Below are 13,600 nucleotides of genomic sequence, written 5' to 3'. Positions count from 1 at the left end.
CTTGCAACCCCCTGGACTGTAGCCCGCCAGGCTTCTCTGTCCATGGGATTTCTCAGGCAAGAAAACTGGAGTGTGTTGACATTTCCTTCTCCAGGGGATCTTCCTGACCTAGGGATCGAACCCGTGTCTCCTTGTGTCTCCTTTATGCGTGCTAAGTCACTTCAGTCGTGTCTGACTCTTGCAACCCCATGGACTGCAGCCCGCCAGGCTTCCCTGTCCATGGGATTCTCCAGGCACGAATAGTGGAGTGGGTAGCCTATCTCTCCTCCAGGGCATCTTCCCCACCCAGGAATTGAACCCGGGTCTCCTGCATTGCAGGCAGATTCTTTACTGCCTGAGCCATGAGGAAAGTCTCATGGACGGTAGTTTGCACCCATTAGAGTGCTTGTCTAAGTGATACTGTGTGATGTTCGTCTTTCTCCGTCTGGCTTACTTCCCTTAGTGTGAAGTGAACATTCTAGGTCCATTCATGTTGCTGCAGATGGCGTCATTTCATTCTTTATTATGGCTGAGCACCATTCCATCGTATATATGTGCCACATTCCTCTGCCTGTGGACATTTAGGCTGCTTCATTCTTGGTCTTCTTACCATTTTATTCTACATTAGCCACTAAGGTTTTGTACAAGGTTAAAAAAGGGGAAGAGAGTTGCAGAGGTCTCCTTTTGGTTCTGTGCTGGCTCCCCGAGAAAGTGCAGAAACATCATAGGACAAGGGGGTTCTCATAATGGATTAGAAACGATCAAAGCGGACACATGATGCTGCCCCCTAAGGAGAGGCCGGTTAGCTGACTGTGAACAGACCCTCCACACACTGCTCCTCTCTCCTTATAAGCTGTCCTATTTGGAGCAAGTGGATAGCACATCATTGGCTATAATGTTAAAATTCTGCTTCAGAGAACATTTGAAAGTCTGTTGTCATTTTTAAATTTCTTCTTTAGATGGATGAGGCTGAACACTAAATTTTTTGTGGAGATTTCAGACCTGCCCCCTCGTCTACCACAAGGTCTCCCAAAGGATGTAAACAAGTGCCTTCTGGCTTCCTTCAGCCAAAGACAAACAGTGGCGGTGCCGGAGGGCCTGGCAGCTGATTCATCCTGGCACGGATACACCCGGGCTTCAATTAGGCAGGGACCCAGGGCCCACGATGGAACTGTGATATGCCTTCCTCTCCTCACGCCAGCGACGAGCTGGGGCCTCTCCCTCTTGGCGTCTGCACTGTCAGCTGTGGTGGTGATGAGCCGCACACCCCCGCCCCAGCCCGCGTCACGGGGCATGGAAGGTGGACCTCCGCTTCGGCGCTCCTGTGGGCCCCTCACTTCCAGCTGGGAGGTGGAGATGGGTTTTCTGAGGAGCTCAGACCTTGGGTCTGTGGAAATGAAAGGGTTCAGCTGTCAGACCATTTTCAAATCTAAGAGTTTTAAGCAAATTAGACTAAACGTGCTTCTTTTATGGCATTTTCCACTAATTGTCCTTAAAACTCCAACCTATGAGGCATAATCGAAATGGCGATTTACTCATGCTCGTTGCTCAGAATAAATTTTTTTTCTCTTTTTGCTCAGAATAAATTTAATAATTTTTATTTTTTTCTCTTTTTGCAAGGATGCTCTGAGTTGGGGATTTATTTATGTTTAGGAAAGACATCCAGTGAAAGGATGGTTTGTAGATAACCACACAGGCAGACCATAAAGAGGTGGTGTCTTAGGCTGGATCCATGGAGGAAAAGAGAGCGTTGGAAACGTAGATTTTATTGGCATGATGGTTATGCCTTGCATTTGGTTATTCTCGTTAATCACTTTCTCCTAGTTCCAGTGTCAGCCTAGGACCTCACTCACAGGGTTCACCCCCCAAAAGCAAGTTGGCCCTGTTATCGCAGCCCTCACAGCAGCTGAAGGCTGGAAGGACCCGTCTGACTTCTGACGGGTCAGCAGAGGGCTGAGTGTGTGTCCGAGCAGGCCTCGCCTGCTGCTTGCAGGCTGGCGCCCCCTCTCTCTGAAATGCTTCCCTTCAGGTATAACGTGGAGCTCAGTACACACCACGGCACCTCTCACATGCGAACCAAAGTGTAGGAGACAGTCCTGGGTGTCCCAGAGGAGGCGATACTTACATTCTAAAGCAAGAGACTTTGCTATACCTAGTTCTCAGAGTCTCTGACGCAGAAGCTGTTCTCATCCCCAGTGATGGACAGGACAGTCAGGGTGGACAAGATGATGTAACCTTGTCCCTATCTGGCTTCCCAGGTGGCACTTGTGGTAAAGAACCCGCCTGCCAATGCAGGAGACCTAAGAGACGCGGGCTCGATCCCTGGGTTGGGAAGATCCCCTGGAGCAGGGCGTAGCAGTCCGCTCCAGTATTCCTGCCTGGAGCATCCCATGGACAGAGGAGCCTAGTAGGCTCCAGTCCATAGGGTTGCACAGAGTTGGACTCAGCTGAGCGACTTAGCAAGCATGACCCTGTTGCCTGGACGGGAATGCCGAGGCAGGCGAGCTTGTGTGGCCTCACTAGGAGGGCACAGCGTGAGGGTCACGCCCCACCGCCGGACCCAGCCTGCGCCCAGACCCGAGCTCTGCTGCCTTTTGCCTCCATGGGCTGCACGCTTCGTGTGGGGACAGGGAGAGAGTGAAGCTTCTAGAGAAGCGTGAGTCTAGGGAAAAGCAGCTATTTTCAGATCCGTTTACACAATAAAATGTTGTAGGCAGGGTGGTGTGATTTGCCCCGCTTGCCGCAAACGTGGAAGATGGTTCTCAGTGGATGAAGAAACGAGTCTGAGACTTTGTGGGAACAGTGATAAAAAGGAACCATTGAAAAGCTTGTCTCCTCAGGGGATATTGAGGCACATGGAGGCTATGTGATGGTCATGATGACGGGGAAAGTAATGCATAGAAACTTCAGCATTTCAGCAGCCTGCACCGTGAGAACCAGTCACAGCTGTGTGTGCCCGGCGTGTGAGCACGAGTCTGCGCTTGGAGGCTGGAACACTGGTCTCTTGTTCCTGTCTTCTCCAGTTACGGCTAGAATGTGCTAGAATGACACCCCGACTCTTTTCACAGCTGGTGGTTAGTTATCCTTTTGCAGGATTGCTCCCCTGTGTGCACATAAGGGTGTGAGATAAGTCTTTTTTAATGTCAGGCATTAAAATACCTAGAGACTATCTCGCCCCTCAAACCCCACCACACGGTGTTGAATGACGTTCCTCTCGCTCACAGTCTCCTGAGCTGTTTGCAGCCAGCACCCTCTTCCCATCCTGCCCACTAGTTTCTGTCCCTGCGTGTCTCTTCAGGAAGTCAAATAAATTGAATAGTACAATGTGTGTTCAGTGTATGGATTCTTCTATTTAGCCTAATGCTTTTTGAGACTTCTTCATATTGTCACACCTACCAGTAAAGTGAAGTGAAGTTGCTCAGTCATGTCCGACTCTTTGTGAACCCATGGACTGTAGGCTACCAAGAGCCTCCGCCCATGGGATTTTCCAGGCAAGGATACTGGAGTGGTTGCCATTTCCTTCTCCAGGGGATCTTCCCAACCCAGGGATCGAACCTGGGTCTCCAGCACTGCAGACAGACGCTTTACCGTCTGAGCCGCCAGGGAAGCGTTATCTACCAGTAGTTAGCTCCACTGTGTGGTTATCACACTTTGTATACACACTCACCAGTTGTGGATATGTTGGTTGTCTGAATTTTAGTCTATTATGAATATAGCTGCAGAAACATTCATGAACAGCTCTTTGGGCCAGCATATGTTTTTATTTTTCTTCAGTAGTCGTGTCCGACTCTGCAACCCCATGAACCACAGCACGCCAGGTCTCCCTGTCCTTCACCAATTCCCGGAGCCCACCCAAACTCATGTCCATCGAGTCGGTGATGCCATCCAGCCATCTCATCCTCTGTCATCCCCTTCTCCTCCCGCCTTCAATCTTTCCCAGCATCAGGGTCTTTTCAAATGAGTCAGCTCTTCACATCAGGTGGCCAAAATATTGGAGTTATAGCTTCAACATCAGTCCTTCCAATGAACACCCAGGACTGATTTCCTCTAGGATGGATCCATACTTATATCTAAGATTTCTGGGTCATATATTAAATGTATGTTTTACTTTATAAGAAACTAACCAAACCATTTTCCACATGACTCTGCAATTTGGTATTCCCAGCAGCTATGAATGTATAAGAATGCCACTTGTTTCACAATGAGAGTAGGATATTTATTATTTTAGCCCCAGCTGAATATAAAACAAAAAGTGATTATGGACCCATTTCAGTTATGAATAAATCTCTGTGAATCCTTAATAAAACATGACCCACTGAATTCCACTGTGAACTTAAAAATCTTGATTAAGTTAAGATTTATTCCCAAAGATAAGATTGGCTCCGCATTAGAAGGTCTAAGGTCTTAATTCACTACTTGAATAAGAGAAAATATTTTGTATTGTCTTAGTAGATGCAGAAAGAACATTTATACCCACTACTGTGTAAAAGGAACTCTAGCAATGTAAGAATGGTATCGGTTATGTGGCAAAACTCAGAGCAAATACTAAATATAATGGATGGATTTTACAAGCATTCTCTTGATGATGAAGCACATGACAAGAGCAACTACTCCAACAACTTTTAACATAATATTGGAGATCTTGGCTTATAAAATAAGGAAAGGCAAATAAATGAGAGTGAACGGCCTTGAAAGAAGAAAGACAAAAATCTTATATTTGCAGATGGTTTCATTCACTTAACTGGAAAAAATAATACAGTAGAATCATTAAGCTGTTAGAACTAACATGATTTTTCATGGTTATTGAATGTAATAACTAGTAACATCGGTCAATACACCAATAATAACTAACAAAACTTATAAATAAGATTTCCTTTTTATACCAGATAACACTTGAAAATATCTGTGAGCTTAATCACAAAAAAAATGATCATGGAAAAAATTTAGAAATGCTAACAAACTGCATAGAAGATCTAAATAGCATTTTACATCCTTCCATATTTTAAGTTATAGCCTAAGATTATAAGGTTGACAATTCTTCACTAATTTATCAATTTATTGCAGCCTCAAAATTCCAGTACCACTCAATGAGCTTATTCCAAAACACATACACTGGGAAAAAAAGACACATAAAAGGCTAAGTCAACTTCATATTTTCCCTGTTAGATAATGAGAAATACTTCGAAACCATAAAAATGAAAACAATGTGTTATTGGCTCAATAACTGAAATAAAACCAGAGGAATATAAAAGAAATTTCAGAGATATTTGGGAACTTAATTTTATTAAATATGACACCACAGAACTATAGGGAAAAAATAGTTTATTTGGTACAATGTTTAAGGAAAAACTGCCTATTTTGAGAAAAATTAAGCTCTTTCTGTTTAAACATGCATACATCTAATGACTTAACTATTTAAATTTGAAAGGTAAAACTATAAGTAAGTACAATAAATTATAGGAAAAGGGCATTGTGACCTATGCTTGGGAAAGACTTTTAAAACAAAACCTGGAAAATATAAAACAGTAGACAAAAAATTTTGATGAATTTATTTTCATCAAAGTTAAAGAGTTATTTTCAGTGATGAACACCATAACAAAAATTAGTGACCAATAGCTGACAGTAATACTTGAAACTTAAAAATGAGTAATATATGAAAAAGTGAAGCTTGATTCTAGCTGTATCTCATAGCACTGTGTTTTGGTGTTCTTGATTTTGCCTCACCCCACCCTAACTGTATGGATGTGAGAGTTGGACTATGGGTCCAACTGGGTCTTCCCAGCCAAGACCACATTTTCTTTTTTCATTTGTAAGTGTCTTCGCTTGGACATCCCGTGTCAGGTAGCATAAGCTAAAACTGCAAGAGCAGTCCTGTGGTTATGGATTGGGAGGCGATTTCCTTACCTCAAGCTAAGATAGCCTTGTCTCCATGGGCATATGGATGGTCTTTCTGGTCCACACTTCACTCAGCTTTAAACACTCAGCTTCCTCGGTCCCAGCTCCCTTCCCGAGATCCCAAGCCCTTGCCTTCTGTGTCCATATGACCGTTAAAGCCCAAATCCCTCACCTTTTAAAAGCAGAAACCAGTGATTTCCTGAGGCTGACAGAGTGTGCCTCATGAACTTAACCACCCTGACTATCTGTCTTTTTTTCATTTTTGCCCTTATTTTCTTGCCTGCTCGACTGTATACATTCATGCATCCTGGGAAAACCTCAGACTTGTTACAGCCTTCACATTAACTGCCCTCGGGTTTGCAACACACACTGGTAGCATCAATGCCCCTGCTTCAGGTGAAATCAAACATCCCACGACACACAATAGAATGCCCTTCTGTTGAGCTAGTCCAAGTTGGTTTTCTGTCCCTGGCAACCAAAAGAGTCATTCGTGTCCCCCTCTGAGTTCTCACTGCCACTTTCCAGTCTTCCTTGAAGATGAATCAGGAGTGTTTTCCTTTCCCTGATTCTGGGTTGCACTTTGCCACCTGGTTCCAAAGGGACTCATCTCATGTTCGCACGTCCTTTAAAATGCGTCCTCTGGAGCTCAGTCAGGCGCTGTCCTCCTGTCGCTCCGCTTTCCATGATGCCTCGTACCCACCCTGCCACCTCTTTTCTCTTTGGCCCCTGATGGCACCTGCTCCACAGGGACCGGTGCAGGCGCCGGGGTTCATGAAGCGTATGTTCCACGTGCAAGGAAGACCTGACATTCAGAGGTTGTCAGTCACTCAGTCCTGTCCTACTCTTTGCAACCCCATGGGCTGCAGCATGCCAGGCTTTCCTGTCCTTCACTATCTCCCAGAGTTTGCTCAAACTCATGTCCATCGAGTCGGTGATGCCGTCCAACTAGCTCATGCTCTGTCGTCCCCTTCTCCTCCTGCCCTCAATCTTTCCCAGCATCAGTCTTTTCCAGTGAGTCAGCTCTTCACACCAGTTGGCCAAAGTATTGGAGCTTCAACTTCAGCATCAGTCCTTCCAATGTATATTCAGGGTTGATTTCCTTTAGGATGGACTGGTTGGATCTCCTTGCAGTCCAAGGGACTCTCAAGAATCTTCTCCAGCACGACAGTTTGAAAGCATCAATTTTTCAGTGCTCAGCCTTCTTTATGGTCTATCTCTCACCATGACTACTGGAAAAAGACACCCAGAGGTTTATTCCTGCCAAACTTGAACAACATTCATGTGATTAAGATCTCATACAATTATCCACTGAATTTTGTTGCTTTTCCCTTTTGTTAATGGTTCAGGGGTCTGGAAATAACAGTGCTACTGCTATCTGAAAATTGTTTATATGGTTTCAAGATGAGTTCTAAGAAAGGATTATTAATGTTCTACGATGTTGTTGGTATGAGATTTGTAGCCATGTTTTGCAGATTGAGTTATTTTTTTTTATCCCAGATATGTGTGGTTTCTCATTGTCTCTGATATAATCCAATTCAAGAGAAATTTTAAAATAAATTTGACACATGCTCATGAGTATAAATTTATTTTGGGACTTGTGAATGAGAGAAATTCTGCCCCAATGTGAAATTTTTCTTTTAGCTTTTTATTTGAAGTAAGAACTAAGTTGTCCCTCTCGAAGAGTTCACATCCTCAGGCCCAAATCTGACTGTCAGCATCAGTTCAGGTTATTACGATCACCAGTCCTTGGTCTTCCAGTCTCCAGACCATGAGAATTCAATTTCGGTAGTTCACACACCGTTCAGTGTTCAGTGCTTTAAGTCCTGAGCTGGCTGAGATGGGGTCTCTGTAAGGAGGGGTTCCAGGCCCTGCCTTTGATTCTAGCTGGGCCTGCCTTTGATTCTAGGACTCCCAGGGCTGGGTCACAGCATCATCTCCAAAGCACCTCTGGTCCCAGGGCCGGGGTATCAGGGTTTTTGTGTAGTTTCCGCACCCCATGTGCCTGTGGGAACTCTGAAGGCCCGTCTGCCTCACCACACTGGACATTGTATTTGTTACATGGCTGTAAACACAAGGAACACTTGCCAAGATCAAAGTCAACTTGAGCTTGAGACGGCTGGTGGAGTTGTTCAAACTCTTGACCTAACACTGAAGGGCGTGATGTGCTGACCCAGGAAGAGGGGCCGGAAGCAGGGTGGACACGTGAGGCCCGAGCTGAGGCCCAGGTGGCCTGGTTGCTGGGGGAGTGGTCAGGGCCAGCCCAGCACAGCGGCGTCTGCAAGGGGGAAGGGTGGCCGCAGTGAGATGCTCAGCTTGTGTATGAATGAAGAGAAGGCTCCAAGGCTGGTCCAGATTTTATGTCGCTTGACAGACAGACGGGTGTTGCAGCAGGACAAGTATGCCTTTGTTGGATTTGAAGTTACTCTGTGAAATCCAGGTGGTGTTAGACACAGCAGCGCATTAAATACAGGATTTCAGTGCAGATTCAAGGCCGCTGCAGGGCACCTCGGAGAAGGCAATGGCACCCCACTCCAGCACTCTTGCCTGGAAAATCCCACGGAAGGAGGAGCCTGGTGGGCTGCAGTCCATGGGGTCGCTAAGTATCAGACACAACTGAGCGACTTCACTTTCACTTTTCACTTTCATGCATTGGAGAAGGAAATGGTAACCCACTCCAGTGTTCTTGCCTGGAGAATCCCAGGGACGGGGGAGCCTGGTGGGCTGCCGTCTATGGGGTCGCACAGAGTCAGACACGACTGAAGCGACAGCAGAAATGCCAGCGAAGCAGGCCTATACACGATGCATATGGGAGTGACTGTTGGCTGGACGGGGTGGAGGTCACTAGTGTTAGAACAGTTCTCTGTCAAGGCACTTGGCAAAAGGAACACCCACCCAGCAGGGTCAGAAGCACCCACGCATTCAGGGTCACCCAGTCAGGCCCCTCCGGCCCCTGCCATGGAAATCCGCTTCTACTGACAGAGTATTCAAGGCATGGACCAATAGTGCTTCCCCAGCCTTTCCATGGAAACCACTTCACTCATTTGTTCTCTAATCAGGTTGATGAAAGCAGTCCCATCCCCCGTGTCATTTTTAAAATATGTATTTATTCAGGCTGCGTTGGCCTCAGCTGTGACACTGGAGATCTTTAGTTGCAGCATGTGGGCTCTAGCTCTCTGAACAGGGATCGAACCAGGCTCCTATTGAGAGTGCAGGCTTAGCCCCTGGGCCACCAGGGAAGCCCCCCACTGTATTGTTTAAAATAACAAAATCCACTTCCTTTGGGGAAAAGAGACAGTTGGGGGTCTGGGATGAGCCTGTGCTGGTGTGATGAGAACACCGAAGCCGGCTGGGGCCTCAGAGTGGTCATTGACCGCGGGAGGGGGGCCGGGAGCTTGGAAGAGGGGGCCGTAACCTTGGAGGGGGCCGTGGTCTGGGGGGGGGCGTGACCTTGGGAGGGGGGGCTGTGAGCTCAGGAGGGGCCGGGGCCTCCAGGCAGCCTCATGGCCTGGACTCACGGCGCCACGTGGAGCGGGACAGAGCGCTGGGTTCTCGGCCAGCAGTTTTCCTGGCAGGGACCCCGCTCAGGCTCCGCAGGGACCCCGGCTCGTGTGTTTGGCCCCCACGTTACCTGTTGCTGGAATCTCATTGCTGTCCCGGTGAGACCAGGGCTCCAGCCCCCGGGGGTGTCCTTGGTGAAGCTCGGGGCCCCGCACGGTCTGGTCCAACTTGCTCTCAGTTCTGACCGTGTGGGCCTTGGCCGGATTCGTCAGAGCATACAGCAGTCGTTTCCGCACAAGCTCAGGCTGGATGGACGCGGAGTTGGTAGAGGGAGAAGGAAAGCGGAAAGCCGGCCCTGTGCCCTGCTCCCCCCGCCACCCCCCAAGTTCATGTGGCGAAGCCCTGCCCCGCTGTGGCTGAATTTGTGGGAATAGCTGAAGGAGCCCCAGGGTGGGGTCCGCCCCAGTGGGGGTGGCCCCGTAGGAGGAAGAGCACATGAGCACATGGTGAGCGCACCGCGGCCAGACAGGACGTGGCCTCAGCAGAGTCCAGCCCCAGTGGCGCTCTGACCTTGGACTTGAGCCTCCGGCTGTGTTGTTACCCACCCCACACCTACCCCCACCCTAGTCTATGGGCAGCTGGAGCCCACAGGCGCGGGGCAGAAGGCTGGCTGGCCTCTGCTGAATTTGCCCCTGGAAACACAGCCCTAGGGAGGAGCGGGGTTTGGGGAGGGGGCAGCCAGGCACCCAGATCTGGGTCCTGACTCAGCCTCCCGCCTGTGCCAGGCAGGCGTGCGTGAGGGCTGGGGCACCGGCCCATAGTGTTCCGGCCCCTCACGGGCCACCTCGTCCCAGTGACCTCGGGCCGCCCACCAGATGCCTCTGGTCCCTGAGCTCTCATGGTTGGATGGGACCATGGGACGTTGAGCAGGATGCCCTGTCCCCTCTGGGTAGTGTAGATGGACTGATTCTGACCGCAGCACTCACAAATGTTAGAATGGCCCTGCAATGCAGTTTGGATTAATCAAGCCTAAGCACAGAACGTGCTGAACACATAGACGCTTTTGCTCTGTGGTCTATAAAATATCAATAAGGAAAATGTCCCCTATAAGCTGATTCTCCTACAGGTTTCTCTTGTAATAAAAAGGGGTGGAAGCCACATGTGTTTTATTTCCACCGCAGCTCATCACAGCCACCTTGGACGGCAAGCTTCAGCTGTTTCAGGCCGAGTGATGCTGACCCACCGGCTGGGCACCGCCTGGGCCAGAGTGTGGCCTGAGTCTGGGTCCTCGTCCTGAGAGAGGCCGGCAGTGTCTGTGCCACCCGCCCTCTGAGCCACCCTCACAGCCGCGGCCTGCCCACTCCCTGACGGGGTTTCCCATCTTGGAAAAATGGAAATGGTGTCCAGCACTTCTGACAGCATTTGGTCAAGTTAAAACAGAATGTTCTTCAATAAAAAATAACCTAGTATTTCCTTCATAGTTTAGTCTCTGCAGAGAGGGGAGGGTGAGAGAGAGGCAGAGGGGCTGAGAGACAGATGCGGAGGGGGAGAGGGAGGCTTCACTGGGTCGGTGGGAACGCAGCCGTGCTGGTCCTCAGCCCTGGCCTCTGGTGGACACACCCCAGCTTTGCTGGGTGAGCCAGCCTCTGCTGGGGCCTCCACCCTCACACCCAGCTTGGCTTCTGGGCTCCCCCCACCACCGGATGACCGTCCAGTGGGGACAGCATCCAGTCACCCTCACAATTCCTCAGAGATGTACCTGCCTCTGGAGACCCCAGAACCAAGCCTTTCTTGAGCCCCAGAAGAATCAGGATGCTTCTAGAACTCTTCCAGATACAAGCGCCCAGCAACACAGGAGGCAGTCTGCGTGGAAATGCCCGGGAAGCTCTAGTGTTCCCATCCCGCTGGGAACCCGCTGAGCCCCCCGCCCACCCCCATGCCCCCTGCTTCCCAGAGACTCAGCTCAGAAACACCCAGGGCTGACTTCCTGGGCTCCCTACTGCAGTTTCATTGACCACATGCTGCTTCTTGTAGTTTCCAAGGAGCAAAATTTTAGAATAAGTAATCTGAATTTTTCAAACATTCAGAGTTATCCAGACATTTTAATCCATTTATGGTAACTATACTGTTCTTCTTTGTTAAAATTACCTTAAAACTAGTTTAAAATAAGCAAATGAAGCAGTCAATGGGAAAGTGAGCTCATGTAATCTTATTTAATATTCTTAATTTCAGCTACCTCATTTAAAATTTTAAGTTCTTTATATTATCCTTAATTCTGATAAAATATACATAAAACAAGAATCACCATCTTTATTTTTAAGTTCACAGTTCACTGTATTAACTGCAAACTCGTTGCTGTGCAACCGTCCCCAGCATCCATCTCCAGAGCTTTTCCTCTTGCAAAACTGATGTCCTGTCTCCACTAAACTCTGACTCCTGCCATCCCCCAGCCCTGGCACCCACCATTCCAATTCCTATCATTCGACCATGACGTGACTCCTCCAGGGACCTTGTGTGAGTAGAATCAGGCAGTATTTGCCCCTTTGTAACTGGCTTATTCTGCTGAGCATAGTGAGCTCAAGGTCCATCTGTGTGTAGCAGGTGTCAGGAGTTTCTTCCATGTTAAGGCTGAAAGCTACTGTTACGTTGCATGGATGGACCACATTTTTTTTGTTTGTTCATCCATCGATGGACACGTGGGTTGCTTCCACACTTTAGCTACCGTGAGCCACACTGCTATGAACACTGGCTTCCAAGTATCTGTTTAAGATCTTGCTTCCAGTTCTTTTGGATAAACACCTGGAAGTGGAATTGCTGGATCGTGTGGTAATTCTTGTTTAATTTTTTGAGGAACCTCAAAGCATCTGTACCATTTTGCATTCCCACCAACAGTGCACCAGATTCTATTGTTTTTGACATGCCAGTTTTGTGTATGACTTTTTATACTAAATGTTAGTTTCTGTTATATATTGCTTTCATTTTTATATAAGTTTTTCCAAAAGTCCTGATTGCAGGTATATCAAATGTGACTTTAAGAAAAATACATTTTAAATTATTTAATGTCAATAGTAATAGCTAAATAATATGTTAAAGAAAAACACTAACATGGAGATTTATCAAGGGAAAATGTAGGACAAAGTAAATTTGGAAAAGCTGCTGCTGAGATAATAATGGCCATGTCAAATGGAGGGGTGACAATGTCAAGAATTAGTTACATAGGAGTGAATGAACTAATGAGGATAATTATAATTTTGTGACTTTTTGTTTGAATATTTTTGATTCTTTAATCTTTTGATTTTTCCAGATTTAAAGAAATCTCTTAAACTATGACTTATAACAAATGATTTGGTAAAGTATAACTTTGTGAACAAAGATAAAACATTTATCTTTTTTTCTCCCTACCTGATCCCTCCAGAGTTAGAAAACCCTCAGTGAGTATTCTTATTTTTATGGCAATATAGTTAAGTTGAGTAAGAATCTGTTCTCTTTGTGTGCTAAGTCACTGCGGTCGTGTCCGACCCTCTGTAACACTGTGGACCGGCCTGCTAGGCTCCTCTGTCCTTGGGATTCTCCAGGCAGAGATGCTGGAGTGGGCTGCTGCTTCCTCTTCCCAGTGATCTTCCCGACCCAGGGATCGAAGCCTCAATTTCTTATGTCCTGCATCAGCAGGTGAGTTCTTTACCATTAGTGCCACCTGGGAAACCCGTTCTCCTTATAACAGGACATACTTGGAAACATTGTTTAATTACCAAAACCTGACTAGAAAGTATTGAGAATGTGTGCAGACTCAGATATGACCAGACAGTTTGCAAAACCAGCCTGATAGTTTGTTTACTGGGTTCCTGGCAGCCTTATCAGGAGAGTAAGGGAGGTCACTTCTGGGTGGGTACAGGAAGCTCAGGATATTTGGGGGAACTTGAGAAGAGAGAAATTAACCCAGATCTGTAAGTATCACAGACACAATCTAACTGTAAATTCTTGGCTTCCTAGCCTCCAGAGGCTTATCTGAGATTCCTTGTGAGAAGAGTCTGCAAAGCAGACTTTAAAGAACCAAACTGGTCAGTTGGAATACTTGCTGCACTTACATAAATAATCAGGCCAATTTATTGAAACTACATTTAATTTGTAAACAAATTAGTCTTACTATTTTTCTTCAATAGAAATGGGGACAATCATAGAAAGGAAAAATGTTTCTGTAGAAAGTTTACTATACAGTTGTGGATATCAG

General features: G+C 47.1%; 1 protein-coding gene across 1 annotated transcript in view; it reads left to right on the top strand.

Annotated features, from left to right (window-relative positions):
* Positions 1 to 10,841, top strand: part of WDR27 (WD repeat domain 27) — a 140,922-nt gene extending 130,081 nt beyond the window's left edge. The window contains exon 25 of the mRNA XM_061130020.1: positions 10,554 to 10,841. Within this exon, the coding sequence (XP_060986003.1) occupies positions 10,554 to 10,604 (51 nt within the window). The 3' untranslated portion in view covers positions 10,605 to 10,841. The remainder of the gene's footprint in view (positions 1 to 10,553) is intronic.
* The last annotated feature ends 2,759 nt before the right edge of the window (positions 10,842 to 13,600 follow it).

This window comes from Dama dama, chromosome 26 (assembly GCF_033118175.1).
Source record: "Dama dama isolate Ldn47 chromosome 26, ASM3311817v1, whole genome shotgun sequence".
Lineage (NCBI taxonomy): Eukaryota > Metazoa > Chordata > Mammalia > Artiodactyla > Cervidae > Dama > Dama dama.
Note: the sequence above shows the minus strand (reverse complement) of the source record. Positions and strands in the feature narration are given on the sequence as shown.